Below are 18,701 nucleotides of genomic sequence, written 5' to 3' on the forward strand. Positions count from 1 at the left end.
TCCAAAATATTAAGGCAGAGACTTTTAGATTTGGAATCAACAAATATACACTTCTCATCTTATCCTTGAGGAAAAGCCTTTATAACCACACAAATATTATGAGTCTCAAAAGTTAAATAGCCTTACAAGTGTAATGAGATGTTTAAGTTCATAAATTTTAAGTCCTCATTTCTTTCTTATATTCTGTGCAGAAACCGGTTTAATTTATGTAAATTGAAATGAATATAACATAAAGTAATTTTGTAGTGCCCCACAAATAGTAAAGTACTTTCTAATTTATTTATTTTTATTAAAAAAAGTGTAAGATCTTTAACACTAACTTTTAGGCTCCCGATGCACAAAAACTACCGCTATGCGTGGTGTCCGGGGAAGGACCCCACCGCAAGGGCGTCTTATATGCAGCCTTACCTTGCATTTCTGCCAGAGACTGTTTCCAAAACTTGAACCCTTAACTTCCTAATCACATGACAGCAGCTTTACCAGCTTTACCAGTTACTTCAAGGCTCCCCTTCATTTTAGTTAAAACAATGGACAACAAATGCGAGGCACAAGAAAGCATCAACTGCAAGTTGTAGAGATCACTGAAATTCAACTCTCTGGGACACTGTCAACTTTCTTCCAACTATTGCTCCAAATGTTAAATGAAAAGCAGCACAGCTTTTCAATTAATTTCTCATTATACACCATTTGCAAGAACTACAAAAAATATATATATATAAAAATTGATCTGTTTCTAGTTTCTACTACCCCATGACTCTCAAGGGGAAATGAATACACTGTACATCTCCTAGAACCTAAAAACATATTTATGAAGTGAGATAGAATCAGATCAACTGCAACAAAATCTTGAGAGGGGAGAGTGGAAGAAGCTATTCTTCACTGCAGAAACAGCAGCGAATCGCTGGGATTCTAATTTAAAGAAGACCATCAAGAAGTGGCTGTTGTGCATCTCCTTTCTCCTTGATTCTTCTACGGTTAGCTTGTCTACCTCTGTATAACAAACAAAAATGTCATGTTAGTTCTTTTGATTTAGAGGAGTAACTCTAGAAACAACCGTTAGTCCATTGATGCAATAACTATTCGCCTTTTTTTCATCTATTTTGCACAAAAGAACAGTACACGAATGCACAGGCTATGCAACAGACATGTTGCTATCACAACCACCTTGTTACAAAGCAAGAGAGTGCCGCAGAGTTCACCAATCTGCTACAATATTGAACCATGAAGGTAATAAACAGAAGAAAGATGACTCGCATATGCTGCACAATGGCTGTACGTGATTACATACTCTGATAAAAATTGACCACAGGAATAAATGTACAAGATAAAATCTTCCGACTCCCTTCTAGTGCAATCTGCCTAACCATAACCTACCAAGAATTTAACAATTTGGGCGAGTGAAATAGATTAGCATGGGTCAGAGAGCTGAGCCCTTAATGATTGTCCACAACATAAGTTGGCAAGAAAGTCGAAAAAAGGAAAAAGGAAACAGAAAAAAAGAAACAGGCCTGAATAATACCGAACTTAGTTAATCTGCACATATTATGGCAACTATGGTATTCCGGCCAGCTGCCAGCCATTTCTTTCAATTCTGAGAATTATTAGTAAGCTTAAGACATTTTAGGTAATTGTGTAGTAGCTGTCACAGAATGACCAAGTAAAATCAGATGCATATCCATTATAATCAAACCAGAAAATTTTTATAAACAAATCAAGAAAAGAAAAATCAAAACAAAATATGTCCAACAGTATAAGTAAAGAAAGAGACCTTACACTAGTTGATTGGAGCTCTACGGCCGCCTGATCATCATTATCCTGCATTATAAAATCTAGATTATGAACATCAGTTAACAATAACCACTTTTTTCGAAATAGCCGAGAAATCCCCTGGTGAGTTAGCTGGTCCAACCCAAGTTGGGCCACAGGTTTGAACTCGGGGCAGTATGGATCTACCCCTTTACCCTGCTCCCCACTTAATACCAGGCTGTTGTGATGCATGGTTTGAACAGAAAAATAGCCACTCTAAATTTAATATAAATGAAGATAGGTCTAGCAAAGGTACCTCAAGTATCAGATCTTTTCGAGTTATCATGCCAATAACACGAGCAGGACGTGGAACAACAAGTAAGTGCCTCAGTCCTAGCTGACGAAAAAGATTATATACCTGCACCATCAACAGAATGTTAAAACATTTTGTTTTTTTAAGCTTGACCATGGCTAAACTTTGTGTATCGGACATGAGTGGGAATAAATTCTTGTTTTCCACCTTAAGACAACAACTAAGCCTACTTTTGTCATGGTGTCTTCAATTCCATGCAAACGTTAGCAAAATAATGCCTTGGAAATTAATAAAGGAGCATCAATTAGAAAAGAATGTTACCTTCGTTAACGACATGTCTTCCGGGACAACGTACGGAGACGGGTTTAAAAATGGGGCAAGATCAATGTACATCTCCACATCATCTGGAGTTAAATGGATATCACGGAGAGATATCCCTTTAGTAGAAACGGGTTTCACAAATTCATTAAGGTTGTGCCTGGGAAATACAGAATCTGTAAATTTTCATGTAGTGGACAAAGAAGCATCAATAAGCGATCCTCAGTAATAGTTCAACCAAGTTACCTGATTGGCAAAAGATCACCTCTTGAATCATAGGGTAAAGGGCTATGCTGAAAATCAACTTTTGATTGTAGAAGCACCAATAAATGACTGCATAAACAAGAAGATAGAATAAATATTCTGTTCAAGTCAACTGATTTCTTCGTATAGAAATCTGTGTCCCCAAATAAGGCATCAATATCAGAAAAGATCATCACTATCTCTCACCTTCTTAGTATAAGTCCAATAACAAGTGTCTCCCCACTTCTCGAGTGGTCAACAACCTAAAAATAAATGAACCAGAAAAATGATCCAACGTGCAGATAGCTTCCATTGAACATAGCAGAGGGACAAAGCTTAACTTACAGGGAAACCATTGTGGTTATTGCTCCTTAAAATAGAAACTACATCTGCAACCTTCACAACCCGAGGGAAGTATACAACCTAAAAGATATAGGAATTAGAGGTGATAAGTGAGCTAGAATTTGCACAGCAACTGCACAGGTGTGGGTCAGAAGAGATTCTTTTTCTTTTTGAAATAGAAATAGTTGTATTCATAAACAACAGAAAGGTATTCTGTTTGAGTGAGCAAAAAATTGAAAATATGGCTTCTAATCTTAGAGGGACTCTAAAGTTTAGTAAAGCTTCTGCCTCGTTTGCATCTTCCTTTTAACATTAAGGTTACTAGTCACAGTCAAATCAGCTCGTGTTGCATGAACATAGAACTCATTCTTGAAATATCATGGAATTGCTGCATTACAGAGCTGCTGCTTCAGTTGCTTTTAGCAGAAATAAAATAAACAAGAAAAGAAGATCTCGACCGTCCAAATCATGCAAGAGTGCTAATTTAATAACTACAAGTAGAAAAAGGTAAAGAAACCACCTAATCGTCTTATCTCAATTGTGAAAAAAGATGACTTCCGAACAAACAAGGAAACAAGCATCTGCTAGTTGGAGCAGAACATGACAAGGGCACTGAAGAAATTCTTACGTTTTGATTCCCACATGCCTCCTTTGCCGTCATATAACGCATTTGATACTTTGGTCTAGATTCAAGTAATGGAATTGCCCTTAATCTAGCCTGTTCTTCATATAATCCTTCATTAAAAGCATCACCAACAGCCTACACATGGATAACCCTTAGTCCTATGTGAATGAAAAGACAGCCGGAAAAAATTGTAAGCCAACCAGTATCAAAGCGCACCTTTGAGATGAGAAGAACCAGCATTATTAGAGGTAAAAGCTTTAAGTTATTTGTAATCTCGACCATGATGACACAGAGAGATACAGTCACACGCATCGAGCCTCCAAGAAAAGATGCAGCACCTAGAAGAGCATACCTATAATTCAACAAAAGAAGCTTAGGATACTTAGAGGTGAGTGAAAAGAAAAACAGTCCAATGCAAGATTAATCATGTGAAAAAATCAGAATGTTGAACCTAAAACCTCAAGCTCAAAGTCACAAGTGGAATCGCTCAAAAAATTTCAAACATCATTTTTTTTTGGATAGGGTAAGAAAAAACTTTAAACATCTATCAGCCTTACTCTCTTTGAGAGGGTAAGGTTAAAAAAATTATTTCAATTAATTCCGTATAAACTGCAATCAATATTTTCAAGACTAGCAGATCTAGCTAGATCAAGTTGGTGGAAGATCAAACCATTTTCCTCTAGTAATTCAGATTTATTGCCATCTATGACACGAGCCAGTCTGAACTGACTAATGTTGCGGAATCAGCATAACTATTTATTTGCTTATTGATTAGAGATCCCAATGGACAACACAAGAGACTACACAATCCCAGCATATTGCAAGTAGAGAGTATGATACACCACCATTAGTAACTTAAAAGCTAAGTTGCTCGGACTCTCCAAAAGTGTAGCCTCACCCGTGTCAGATGCTCCTCAAAAGCATTACTTTGAAGGATCCTCATCTCACCCGATGACATTTCGAAGAGTCGAGCAACATAGCTTAAAAGAGATTATGTTGATGACCCGTCCACAGGATTAGTCAAGTCAAGCTGATGTAATGCAGAAACACTCCCATTTCTTTGATGCCATTGTGATATGACGGTTCTGCAAGGGAGGTAAACTTGAAGGGAGATTCTCATACCGACCTCTGAGAGAGAGATCTGATTTTGTTAGACTAGAGCAGAGGCCTAGTTGACCCCCCACGCCCCACCACCACACACACCACCAATACACCACAGAGCAAAAAGAAAAAGAAACAAAATGACTATAGGGCTTCCAATTTCGATCAAAGTGATGCTCTGATTGTTTACTCTATCAAAAATCAAGAAGCATACTATCCTTTGTTCTTTGAACACCAGGGAATCTGCTTCCATCAATTGTGACACGAACTCCTCACCTCTTTAAAAAGTGACAACCAAGAGCCAATAGTGATCATGTACTTAAATACTCAGAGGAACTCATAGTTAGGCAGATCACACTTTCTGAACCGCAGGGGGGAAACAACTTAATTCCAGTATCCCTATGTCAAAGCTTTCACCAGAGGATAAATCTATAATGTATATGGCTAAAAAGGAGTAAATAAAAAAACAATACTTACGTCCCCTCTTCAATATTCAGCTTCCTATAAAATCTAACCACAAACATGCCAACAAGTCGTCCATAAGTTGATCCTATCATGATGCCTGGCACAAACTGACCTGCTGGAACTGCAGCTCCAAAGGTCACCACTGCCAAGCTGTAAAACATAACCTGAGAGACAAATAAACCAACCATTAATTTCCCGTATAATTGTAACCAGCAAGACATGAGAGAGATTTTTTCTATAGCTTTCTTCCCTGAACTGCATATACATCAGAAAGTGCACTTAAGCACAAGAACTCTAGGCAGCATAGGCAGAGGCATAAAATTTGAAGAGTTGAAAAGACAACGTTATTCAAATTGTTTCCCGCATCCATAATAAGGTTCACTCAACACAACCTGAGCACAACAATAGCATTGTGCCTCCGAATACTAATTTAATTATAGTCTTTTCTGGAAAAAAAAAAAAAAAAAGGAAGAAAGATCAAAAGCAAACAAAAAAACCCCCCCCCCCCCCCCCCCCCCCCCCAAAATAAGAAACTCACATCCCAGTAAAAGGAAGATCTGAATTAAACTCAAGACAACATCATGATTTTTTTTTCTATGAAACTGACAACATCATGAATTTATTTTTTCTATGAAACTGACAACATCATGAATTTTTTTACAATGTTTCTGATCAAAGAGCATTCTAAAATATTTTGTAATGGTGTCTTGAGTTTAAAACTTTTCGCAGTGCTCTTGATAAACAACAACAACAAACCCAGTGTATTCCCACAGCGTGGGGCCTGGGGAGGGTAAGATGTACACAGTCCATACCGCTACCTCCGAAGAAGTAGAGAGGTTTGTTTCCGATAGACCCCGGCTCAAGATAAGGATAATAAACAAGGGGATGGATGACATAACTGAAATAAAGAATTGAAAATAATAGAATAAACTCACAGGAATATGAAATGCGGGAAATAAGAGCAACACGGAATAAGAAAAATAGGAACTAAGCAATAGAAAATAGGACACCCACCTAGTAGTGACATACACTCACATCTCAAACCTATGTACACTGACCTATGATTACTAAATCCGGCTACACAAGAATTCTCCTGACTGCTAGCTACAACCCACACACTTAACACTAGCCTTCTACCCTAATCCTCGACCTCCACGCCTTCCTATCTAGGGTCATGTCCACAATAAGCTGAAGCTGCTCCATGTCATGATATTGATACCAATACATGAAGCTGCTTCATGTATTGTGCTCTTGATAAAAAACATTGTAAAAATTTCAGCAACAGCAGTTCTATGGGCATCTAAATATTGATACCATAATTTGCTAAGTTTTCCAGCACATGAATTTTCATGCAAATTAGCAATTACAGTTCACCCACCCATAAAAGTTGGAACGAACGCATAAAATACATGAAGCTATAATCTTGCATAAATGGGAAGGAGAAAGTTAACAAATATTCAATACCAAAAATGCGAGTAGGCTTTGAGCACTGAATTCGTGAGCTGTCTTTGCACTGAATAAATTTCTTATAGCATCATCCTGCAGACATGTATGAGACACAAAGCTCCATCAGTGAAAATGAAGCTTGACAACTTTATTTAAAATAAATACAGGTTGAGGAATTGTTTAACGACCTGGGTGTTGAAGAATATGGTTGCGAGGTCATTGTACTCCTTCTTGTTCTGACAGTAAAACTGCAAAATTCACAAAATTCAAACATCACAAACAAAAGAAGAAAACCAAAATATATCAATAAAAATACAGAAGCAAATATCAACACAACCCAACGCCACAAAGGAAAATGAAACATTTCATGATATTTTAGCAAAGCCTGGAATAGGACTTGAACTTTCAGCACATACTATTTTTTTGGGAGAAACTGTATAGTACTCATTTGGACGTTAGCTTTCAGCACATAATTAATCAAACCAGGATCGTAAATTAACTCTATTCCTGGATGGTGTACGCATAACAGATTCAAATTGCTTACAGCAATTGCTTATTTATTATAAACAGAACAGTTAATTCTACTCTTCCAGATGTCACAGCTTCGACCCCCGATAAGAGCCACTGACTGCTTGATATCCATTGTTTTCTTCTTCTTTGTACTTGGATTTGCCGCACTTAAGCCGAGGGTCTTTGGAACAGCATCTACCTCCACAAGGAATTGGTAAGGTCTGCGTAAAATCTACCCTCCCCAGACCCGGATTTCACTGGGTATGTATTGTTGTTTGTGCATAAGATTTAGGAAGGACAACCACATGCAGCATAAAATTTTACAAGCTTACAAATATGATAAAAATAAAATCACAAAAGCAAAGTACCAGAAACTAAATGCTTGAATAAATATAGAATAAAACAGAACTCATTAGTCATAGACTGGATATGATAAAAAATAAAATAACAAATGTTTGTGGGACAACACTGGGTATGTTGTTGTTGTTGTTGTTGTTGAGAAGTCACAAGTCATAGAGGATCTTACATTAACATAATTGCCAAACATTCCCGGTGCTTGGGGACATTCAATGCCAGAGTTAGCCTCGAATTCAGGGCACGGAGTACATCTTCTAAAAAGTGGCAATCCAAATGAAATAGCAGAAGTTATCACAGAGATGACACAAGCTTCAATAATCTGAGCGGCAGACCACAAAATTAGTTCATCAAGCTTAGCAAGAAAATGCACTCATCTTCAAAGATGAGAATACACAAGGGCAAGAAATTTTTTTCTTAATTAGTAAACTTACTTTCACACGATTTCCTTTCTTGTGCAAATAATTTCTGCGCCAGTGTGTTACATAAAGAGTAAGCTGATTGAATAATGCTCCTGCATAAGTCAATGCATGACCAATTAATTCACCAAACATTTTCTTCCGGTATCCCAACATCTTAATGCGAACCGTACATACCAAGGAGACCTCCTATAACTCCAATAACTGCCATGGGCAACAACTCCGCAAAAGAATAGTCCTCTTGACCACTAAGAGAATTTTAAGATGTCAAAAGAGTAACGAGGATATAATGCAGAAGACCTAAATGAAGTTAGTACAGAGGAACTAAATGAGTTCAGAATCTAACCCAGAGATGTCCCATATAATGAAGCCTCCCGCGCCAAAATGCCCGCAATTACCATTTTTACACCATCCCATTGCTGTACGGACAACGACAGCTACAATTGCAGAGGTAAAGAAGACCCTCCACATTAGCTGACTCCTCCACCTTTTGATCAACAATGAAACAACACATGATCAGACGGCATCTAAATTTTCACATTGCAACATGCAAACTATTACTCAAGTGGAAGGAAAAACAGTGTGTTGTTTATGATTGAAAGAATAAAATAATTCAAACAAATCATAGTTCCTTAAAGTGCACCACATTCCAAAAGGTACAGAGTGAAAAGCTTAACCGTGCTTATTAAAAAACCAGTAAACCAGCAAATATGACAATTAATTCACAACACCAATGGGCTTAACATTGATGGTTTAGATACTGCTCATTAGCAGTGTCAGAAATAGAAGTATGCATAAGTAGAAATTGGTCAACACAAAAAATGTCTCATAAATTGCACTAAATGTACATGAAAGAAGCTCAAAGGAGCGATGAGAATTACCAAGAAGTGACCTCTTCAAGAGCAAATAATACACCACCTACAGGAGCTCTAAAAGCAGCAGCAACTCCAGCAGCACATCCACAAGTCACCTGACGGATAAAAACGAGTAAGCAATTCTTAGGGCAGACAAAACCCCACTCATCATGAGAACTTAAAGACCAGATCTTAGCTCTCATCTCCAAATCCTTTTAGCACTTCCTAAGATTCATAAAGAATCTGGGACCTTACGTAAAAGAGAAGAAAAGAACACATTTAGAATGTTCAGCTAGATTAGTGCCTCAAGCTTTAAATGGTCTAACCTAGGTTGGGAGAGAGTGATATCAAATTTACAGATTCTCACAGATCCTCATCACAATTATACGGATTGATATTATATTTACAGGTTCAGATCTTTAAAAAGATTCTTGTAGATTCTTAACAACTTTAATAATTATGAAGAACACGTCATATACAAGACGGAACCACTACACAACATTGGTTTAGTTTTTTACACTATCAGGCTATTAAAAACATTGATTTCAGTCATGTAGGTTGATAACCTGCAAAGAACTGTAAATAACCAGATACAACCAGTTAAACCAAATTGATGCGTACAAAATCTTTTACACTGTCGATAAAGATACTCAGGATCCAAAATTAAATTGCATGATTACTATTGCAACCACTAAGAAAATGAAAAAAGATAATTGTGCAACATGAATGTTTACTTTTCATAAATAAATAAATCTGGATGCTTAAAACAAAGTATAACTGTGCAACATCAACCTTATTGACACTGACACACAAGGGGATGATCCACCACTGAAATGCTTTAGCAGCGAAATATTGCTTCTAAAACCAAGTCCCATATTTTAAAAAGTACCACTACTACACATATACTACTTTATTGACTCCCTTTACTCAGGTTGAATTAGAATGGACTACAATACACACATCGAATTGCACAAGATGCATCTCATGTCGTGTAACTTCTCTAACATTTATATTCACTATACTCTACATGAAACACTGTGAATAAACATGAAAAAGAAGTCTTACTTGCACCTGGTGTAACTAAATGCATGACACATGTTATCCTTTTATATTCATTTTTTCCATGGTTAAGTTAAGAAATATCGAAAGATCCATAATCAAGGAAAAAAAGGTATAAAGAAAAATGAGATGAATGTTAAACCATAAACCATAAAAAGGGTGTTAAATCATAACTTGAAAAATTAACTTATGTTAAATTATTCAACATCAGATACAAAATAACTTTCTAAATTGTTCAACTTTGGATCCTTGAGTTAAAATCATGCACACACCGGATGCAGATAAGTTGTTTACAAACAAGAATCACTCTCCACGTTCTTGTTAAATATAAAACACAATTCTTGAGAACTAAATGGTTAAAAAATAGTATAAGAAAAAGGAGAGGCTGCAGCAGAAAAAAAATTTTGATCTAGTGGTTGTACTTCAAATCTCTCGGTTCCACTAATTGAACTGTCAAAACACGCAATACTGCTCGAGTGTCTCAACATTTAAACAAAAGCAAAAATGACCAAACAGAGGAGTAAAACCAGTGTGCAAAGCCTCTAACAGTAAAACTACAAAAATAAGCACATATTGAGACCCTTCTGTTGGCACTTGGCACTTCGTAGACGAACAGATCAAGCAAACTAAAACAGTATAGGGCCTCTAGAGTTGGAAAATATCCAAAGAGCTCCTTGCGGACAATTGGTAGACAATGTTCCTCCAAGTAAAAATGGAAAAGGTGATTCTATCTCAATTTAATCAAAAAGACATCAGTTTCTTCTTCCTTTGAGAGAGAGAGAGGGGGGTAATTGACTAATAGTATTAGTATAAAGCTAGCACTAAGGAAGTACTGTACTAATAACAAGTGAGCAAGAAACCAAAAGAAAAATCCCTTTCCAAACTTACCGGGATTCTAAGAGGCTTAGTACTTCTTGTATAGGTCTAAGAAACTAAGTGTTAATTCTGCTTCATCTACAAATTCCTCTTTACACCAAAAAGACAATCAGTCACTCACCAAATCACGACGATCCCGGTCACTGCTAAAAACTTGGAGCCACCTTGACCGCAGGTGATATTTTGTGGATCCACCCTGTAATTACATCAAAATACATGAGCATTTAGCATATCATCTCGAAGTAAATATTGTACATATTTTAGATGATCAACAATACAGAATAAGTATCATATCTTTGATTCATTTGACACGTAAAACAAACAAAACATAGAATCAGCAATAAATATTTCATTGCCAAAACTTATAATATAAGATAAAATTTGGATTCATGAAAAGTCAAAAGTGAAATGCAGTAACAGAACATAGAATTAAGCAACAAACGTTTCATTGATTAAGAAGAACATAAGATAAAATCTAAACTCGTGAAAAATGAAAATGCGAAATGAAGTTACAGAAGAAAAAGAGTAATACTCACTTGTCCAAGCAAAGAAGCAATACAAGCACCAATATGTACAAGCGGCCCTTCTTTGCCAAGAGCAAGACCACCACCCACTGAACCTATGCTTCCAAAAATCTAAAAGACCGAGTAAGAATAACAACAAATTATCTGATTTAGAGTGACAGAGAATCCAGATCAAAGCTTAGCTGTGCTATCATACCTTTCCAATCAGAGTTCTCAAAAGAAGGATACCATGCGTGTCAATTCCTACACATACCGACCAAAATGAGTAACCTAGAAGATGATATTATCCTCGCCATTCATTTAACAACCAATACGAGTAAGTACAAGCGTACCATTTAGATAACCCTTTATTTCAGGAATTCCTGATCCTGACGCAGCTGGTGCAAAGTATGTGATAATATATACAGAAGATAATACTAGAACCAGGTTGATCAAAATATACACAAGACATCCAGCAAAGTATGACTTCTGAATAATTTGAAATGTCAATGAGAACTTCCATCCCGCAAAATTTTCAACAGAAAGATTAATGAAAACAGCAGCAAGCCCTGTGCCTGAGAGCAAATAAATAAATACTCAGTTCATGAGAGAGAAACTACTAGATCAAATGCTGATTGAAATACATAAATAAACATAAATAAGATTAATAGAACAAAATTGTGGCAAAGTTTTGCTCACTGAGGCGTGCTTTTAGTTCTCAATAACTCCCACCATTTCAGAACACGACAAGAAGGTGCTGTCAGTTAAAATGAGCAAAACAAATTAATTTCAATAACACAAGGAAGCTGAATATGAACAATTCACATCCAATCCGACTGATCTCCATTGAAATGTGTGCAATACTCCAAAATATTAATCACCAGATTTTCCATGATTATTTGATAAAAATTCATCATCCATCGTGTTAGAGTGGGTAAAAAGTCCCACATTGGTTGGGGAATGGACTCTCCATTGAAATGTGTGCAATACTCCAAAATATTAATCACCAGATTTTCCATGATTATTTGATAAAAATTCATCATCCATCGTGTTAGAGTGGGTAAAAAGTCCCACATTGGTTGGGGAATGGACTGGTAGATTGCTTATATGGACTTGGGTAATCCTCACCTCTTGAGCTAGCTTTTGAGGTTGAGTTAGGCCCAAGGTCCATTTCTTGACACACCAGTCACCACCTATATAATCCAACAACAAGATTGGTCCTAACATCCACCTAGAAGAACAGGATTCAGATAATGAATTAAGCTAGTTTGAATCTTCCGGCCCATGAAATAGAATTTTTCTGGAAAGGGCTTTTCCTAGAGAGAGAAATTATTTCTGAGGTGGTAAACTATGATAAAGCTCCAAATTGAACTAGAAATACAATCAGTTGGCAAGTTCCAATGGGGCATTGAAAAGTTCATTTTCTAAAAGCTATTTTAAGCGCAAAAATGATATTCATGTAGTTTCGAGTCCCAGAACAGAATACTGAATCCACGGATAATGCACATTGCAGTTGGAATTTTACAATTTTCTGAGGAACAACTAAAACAAATTGCTGGTCAAAAGCACCTGTTTAAAAGTTAGGAAAATGATATTTACAAACTAAAATATGAAGCATTACTCAACACACGAAACCGCCAACATGGACTTTAGCACTATAATCTCATTTGCTTAAATCAAAATTTTCTTTTTACGGAGAAACGGTAAGGTTAAATTCAAGTTATTACCTTAATGGCTTTCTGAAATATGTGTGACTGACAATAGCTATCCATGCTATATACAGTAAGTTGCAAATGTCAGAAATGTTGCAATATTCTTCTTAAGACGAGGGATTCCATTCATGAAGAATAAGCTAAACCCAGCACAGTAATTAAATGATTTTAAAGATATTCTTTACAATGAAATGAAATATTTTGATTTTAGGTAGTCATTTATGACCAAGTAGTTTCAAATCAGAGCAAAAGAATAAAATTTAATCTCTCAGTTTTTGAATATTAAAATATCACAGTGTTCTTATGGAGGAAGCATACTAGAAAGAGAATTGAAAGATGATGGATGAATTGACATGACATATTTATAGAGAGGTACCATGATGTATGTTATTTGCAGATAACATAGTATTGAGTGATGAGACACACGGCGGAGTTAGTGATAGATTGGAGGTTTGAAGACAGACCCTATAGTCTTTCAGGTAGAGCAAGACTAAGATAAGAGTCATGGAGTTCAAGTTAAATGAGCATCATATGAGGGGGATGTTGAAGTGAGGATTGATACACAACTCGTCCCCAATAGAGGAAGCTTCAAGTATCTTGTCCTATGTGATAAGAATAAACCACCGAGAGTTAAAGGTAAGTTCTATAGAGTGAATGTTAGACCAACTATGTTATTTAAGGGAAAGTATTAACCAGTTCAAAAAATGAACGTAGCACAAATGAGGATGCTTATACGGATGTTTGGTATATTAGCAGAGATAAAATTAGGAATGAAAATATATGAGACTAAGTGGGCCCATTGGTGGACAAATTATGGAAGTGAGACTCAGATGATTTAGGCATGTAAAAAAGAGGAGCACGGATGCCCCAGTGAGGAAGAACGAGAGGTTAGCAGTGAAAAAGGTAAAGATAGCCAGAGGAAGACTTTGGAAGAGGTGATTAGACATGAACTACCGTGGACCGACTTTCATAAGGTACCTCTGGACGGCAACTTCTATTGGGATCCAGTTTCAAGATCAATTCGACAATGGAACTCTTTAAGAAACGATCTTATCTATGTCATTACTCTTGACGCTATACATAAGACAAGCACCTTACGATGTTCATGACCAATTGGACCTTGACTCATCAGTAGGTACCGGGGAGATCGCTATGATCGTTACTGTATTCCTATCGAAGAGATGAAGACAAAGCGTTTGGATCATTCCAGGAACTGTAGCCGGATTGAATCTTTCGCGATGGAAATCCATTGTTTCCCCAACTTTCCAACATAGTAGGCTAGCTTGCTTCCATGCATGATAGACCTTTAGCTCAACCTAGATAAAAAGTATGGAGGTCGAGGATTAGGATAGAGGTTTAGCAGGTAGTTGAGCGACCTCTATCTTTCCTATGGTAAAGCATGGCTCTAGCTTAGAGCACCTTGTTTGCTCTCACTTCTACTTATCAGTATCATTATTATTATTCTATATTATCATATTCTTCAATTGTATTACTATTGTTGTTTCTTTTATTAGCATTATCTTCATTATTTTGTTACTTTTCTTCTACGGTATTCTCACTATAGCTTCTACTCCCTTACCTTTTTTAATTTTTTTTCCACTTACTAGTGTATTTGTCAAACCTGTTTTTGAAAACACTTTTCTTGAGCCAAGGGTCTATTTAAAATAGTCACTCTACCTCACTCAAGGAAGAGGTAAGGTTTGTGTACACCCCATTCTTTCCCAACCCCACTTATGGCATCACATTGGCTATTTTGTTGTTGTTGTTGGGAATCAGATATTGCTATTATCTTTCCAAATAGAGGGAGGGAAACAGAAACTAGAACTATTCACAGCAGAAAATCGGTATCACAAAATTCCATTCCTTCCTCCATTTCCAGGTGAATCAAAAAATTAACTCCAAGCAATTTTAATTTGAGGCAAATGGGCATAGGGCATAAAGAGAAACAACCACAGATTAAGCTGATATGAAATCTCACCAATTCCAATCAGTAACGCCAAGAACCACTTCACCACAACAACATATCCCATATAAAGCTTTCCTTTTTTAGCCTGTCCATATAAAACCACACATCAAAACACAACTTCAAATATCTTATCTTCCAAATGTAAATCATTTAACAATTACTAGTATAAAGCAAGCAAGTATATTTAGAAGAAGAACTCAGCATTCATGTAATTTTCCATTCAAATACTATCAAATTTTCCTAATATAGAGCTAGCTAGTAACATAAAGCAGCTTTACACAAAAAAAGAGCAACCCAAACAGTTAACAAACGGTGAAACAGATACAGGAGCAATAACAACAACAAAACAATGCAAACGAAATCATGCAATAATTGGAGCCCGAAAATACGAGTGATAGCCGAAATCGAAGATCTAGAATCTTATTTAATATATAACACTAGCATAAAGCAAGTATATTTAAAATAAGAATGAACTTTTCTCTAATAATGTTCCATTCTAATAGAATCAGATTTTCCTAATATAGAGCTTGCAGTAACATAAAAGTATTATCTTTAAACAAAGTTCTTCCCTATAAGCATAATTTTCAACAACTATTGTATTACACAACAAACAGGAGACAGAACAGTACAGTAGCGACAAAGAAATCATGCAATAATTGGAGCATGAAAATACGAGTGACAGCCGAAATCTAAGATCAAGAATCATTTTTGATGTATAACACTAGCATAAAGCAAGTATATTTAATACAAGACCTCAGCCTTTCTGTAATTTTCCATTCTAATACTATAAAATTTTCCTAATATAGAGCTAGCTAGTAACATAAAGTTGTTATCTTTAAACAAAAAGAAAAAAGAGCAACCCACCAACCTGTTCTTGCCTATAAGCATAATTTTCAACAACTTCATAATCAAGACTTTCCACAGTACTCCCTCCATTGCCTTTTCTTGATGTACCCACCTCCCCTTCTTCCTCCTCCACCACCTCCTCCGTCGCCGGAATCCTAGACCACATCAGCTTCGCCGTTTCCACCCCATTTTGAAAATGATCTGATAACATCTTCTTCCTACCTGATACACTATATGGGAATCTCCTATATAGGTGTATATATATAGGTCTTAAGAACCCCCAAAACCTCAAAAGTTCGAACCCCTTTTGTCGAATAACCCCAAATTCAGTCAGGTGCGCGAAAGCTGCCCAGACAACACGATTTTATTAAAGAATTAAGCACAAATTTTGAGAAAAATTGGAATCAAGATTGGGTTTTTATTTTGGGTTTTGACGAATATGTAGGAATTTAGGGTGTTACTGTCAGCGTTGGCTGATGAGAAATTGCTGTTTTTTTTGTGGGAGAATGAGGGAGGAAAGTGATGGATGCGTATGGGAGTTACTTAGATTTGTAAATTTGTGTATATACCGCCAGTCGGTGAGTCCACCCACAAATTTGCTTTTCTTGGGGTAAAAGTACATATTTTTTTTTTGGCGGGGGGTGGGGGAGGAGAGGGAAGTTGCTCCAAGAAAAACAAATTTAGAAAATAATTAACAGGAATCGATACTTAGTCTATTTTGTCTTGTCATATATTGATGTGATTGATTGACGAAACTCATAAAGGAGTTGATGCTAAATTGGAGGCTTGAAGACATATTTTAGAGTTTAAGAGTATGTTAAGTAAGATTAAGATAAAATATTTGAAGTGCAAGTTAAGCGAGATGACGTATGAGACTAATATAGTAATAAGAATTAATACTCAAGGCATTAAAAAGAAAAAGTAATCCAATGATGCATCTTATGTGATTGAAAAATGCATCTTAAACTTAAAGGAAAGTTCTACAACGTGGTGGTTAGTTCCACAATATTCTGTGAGGAAGAGTGTTGGCTAGTTAAGAACCTAAGTTTAAAAGATGAAGATGGCAAAGATGAGAATAAAGCGATGGATGTACGGATTTACTAAATGAAATAAGATTAGAAATGAGGTTATTCGAAATAAGATAGGAGTGGTTTCAATGAAAGATAAGATATGAAAAGTGTTGTTGAACTATTTCGAGCATGTGATGAAGAGGAGTACGGATACCCCAGTGTAGAAGTGTGAGAGGTTAGTTATGGATGTAATCGGGAGATATAGGGGTAGAACGAAGAAATATTGTAGGGTGATTACACATGACTTAGAGTAATTACAGCTTACTAAAGACATGATCCCAAATAAGAAGATGTAGAGAATGCGAATTAGGGTAGAAGGTTGGTAGAAAGGAGTGTGTCTATTTGTCCGTACTAATAGTCTTAATGCTACGTTTGTAGTTTTTTGCTCTAGAATTTTGGTGATATTTAACTATGGATAGACTAAGGGGAGGTAGAGATATACTGAAAAAATATTGGAGGGGGTGATTAGATAGGACTTGGGTAGTTATAACTTATTAAGGACATAACTCTAAATAGGAAAATGTGAATGACACGCATTAGGATGGAAGGTAGAAAGGAGTGTGTCATTGCTAATAGGTAGGAATACTTTATTTTGTGATCTGTACTAGTAGTCGTAGTACTGCGTTTGTAGTTCCTTGCTCTTGGAGTTTTTGTGATTTTTTTTTTTTCAAATAGATTGATTGTAGTATTATTTTGTGTAGCCTTATCTCCGTGATTATATGTTCTTTTGTTACTGCATATTATGTCTTGCTCTTAGATTACATCTTTTTAAAGATGTCAAGATCCAAATCTGTTATAAGTGACACTCTCGTTGACCCAGCAGTAAGAGAATAATCTAATCCAAATAATCATTGCTAACACTTAATTATTTTTAAATGCGAGCAAAACCAGTTCTATATCAAACCAATAATATCTGAAATAGTTTAAACAGTGTAAATAATATCATAAAACCTAAAATGTCCCTAAGAATCGAAGGTCATCGTGCCAGAACATATAACTAGAACAAATTCATGGGTACAATCCAGAAAACTAATAATGAGCTAGTATGGAGGTATCTGAAAACAATGGATAAGATTGAATGAAAGAGAGATCCCTGGCTGCTCGAAGATGATGATCATCCTTTGTAACGATTCTTCTGGTCGTTTGTGAAATTTTCTCATCTTTCCTATTTTGGCTCTTCCGGTAGTTTGTAAACGTGAATTATGACTTACAGGATGGGTAGTACTAATTCGTGATGTGTTCAAAAGCGATTTAAGTCATTACTTAGTTCCTTGCGTTTTGATATATTTAAGCTTGATCATGGTCAATCTTCAATTAAGATGACCCTAAATTAGTGTTTTGGTGATTCTAGTAGATTGAAAATATACTTTTAGTCAAGTTACGTATTTGATTTGTTTTTATGAGATTCCAAATAAATTACGAGAATTTATTAAAAGTTTGAGATATTTTTAGATAATTGATATGATTATTAATTTAATGGGTCAAAAATTTACAATTTACTTACTTATGTGATGAATATGAAAGTAATTTTTAAGTTGGTAGGGTTTACCACATACACTAATAATAAAATCAAATATAGGGCAAGTGGGAGGCAGACGGTTAACGACAATACCATTTATAACAAGGAGCCTTGAAGGAGATCTCTCTCGGACTAGCTTGAGGTTAGTTGATAAGTTTTATTTCATGGTTTAGACTTTACGCTTACACTGCCTTAATCATCTAGAGGCTATGGGGACTGAATTCTATGAATTAGTAGTTTAAGCACCATAATAAAGCATTGTGGCAGTAACGTGACGGGCAATGACCCAATTGTGTTTGTTAATTCTTTTTGGTGTCATTAGCATAGGATTGAATTGGTGAAGTTTTCCATGATATCAATATTTAATTGGGTTACTTAGTAATATTATATAATAATATAGTAATCGGTAAGATT

At 36.0% G+C, this 18,701-nt stretch overlaps 1 protein-coding gene across 2 annotated transcripts; it reads right to left on the reverse strand.

The window, feature by feature from the left end:
• Positions 1-582: 582 nt before the first annotated feature.
• LOC107864120 (chloride channel protein CLC-d) lies at positions 583-16,333 on the reverse strand. Of its 2 annotated transcripts, none has more exons than XM_016710397.2 (23): positions 15,721-16,333; positions 14,865-14,937; positions 11,528-11,749; positions 11,392-11,438; positions 11,208-11,306; positions 10,793-10,867; positions 8,764-8,852; positions 8,229-8,369; positions 8,060-8,130; positions 7,898-7,977; positions 7,636-7,785; positions 6,788-6,847; positions 6,618-6,692; positions 5,166-5,317; positions 3,804-3,939; positions 3,591-3,722; positions 2,966-3,043; positions 2,828-2,883; positions 2,624-2,710; positions 2,381-2,537; positions 2,063-2,164; positions 1,774-1,815; positions 583-990 (listed from the first exon to the last, which is right to left on the reverse strand). In XM_016710397.2, the coding sequence occupies exons 1-23, from the start codon at positions 15,907-15,909 to the stop codon at positions 985-987; spliced, it is 2,319 nt and encodes a 772-aa protein (XP_016565883.1). In that variant the 5' UTR covers positions 15,910-16,333; the 3' UTR covers positions 583-984. The 2 variants fall into 2 exon arrangements, with proteins under 2 accessions (XP_016565883.1, XP_016565882.1); XM_016710396.2 differs by having other exon boundaries at positions 1,769-1,815.
• Between the last annotated feature and the right edge of the window lie 2,368 nt (positions 16,334-18,701).

This window comes from Capsicum annuum, chromosome 3 (assembly GCF_002878395.1).
Source record: "Capsicum annuum cultivar UCD-10X-F1 chromosome 3, UCD10Xv1.1, whole genome shotgun sequence".
NCBI classification, from domain to species: domain Eukaryota; kingdom Viridiplantae; phylum Streptophyta; class Magnoliopsida; order Solanales; family Solanaceae; genus Capsicum; species Capsicum annuum.

Bases quoted from the DNA above. Each gene is read 5' to 3' on its own strand.
- LOC107864120 (XM_016710396.2), bottom strand. From the start codon at position 15,909: ATGTTATCAGATCATTTTCAAAATGGGGTGGAAACGGCGAAGCTGATG. The intron at 6,693-6,787 runs GTCGTTAAACAA...ACATGTCTGCAG, and splicing joins CCATATTCTTCAACACCCAG to GATGATGCTATAAGAAATTT. The intron at 991-1,768 runs GTCTCTTTCTTT...TTTGTTATACAG, and splicing joins CTCCAATCAACTAGTGTAAG to AGGTAGACAAGCTAACCGTA.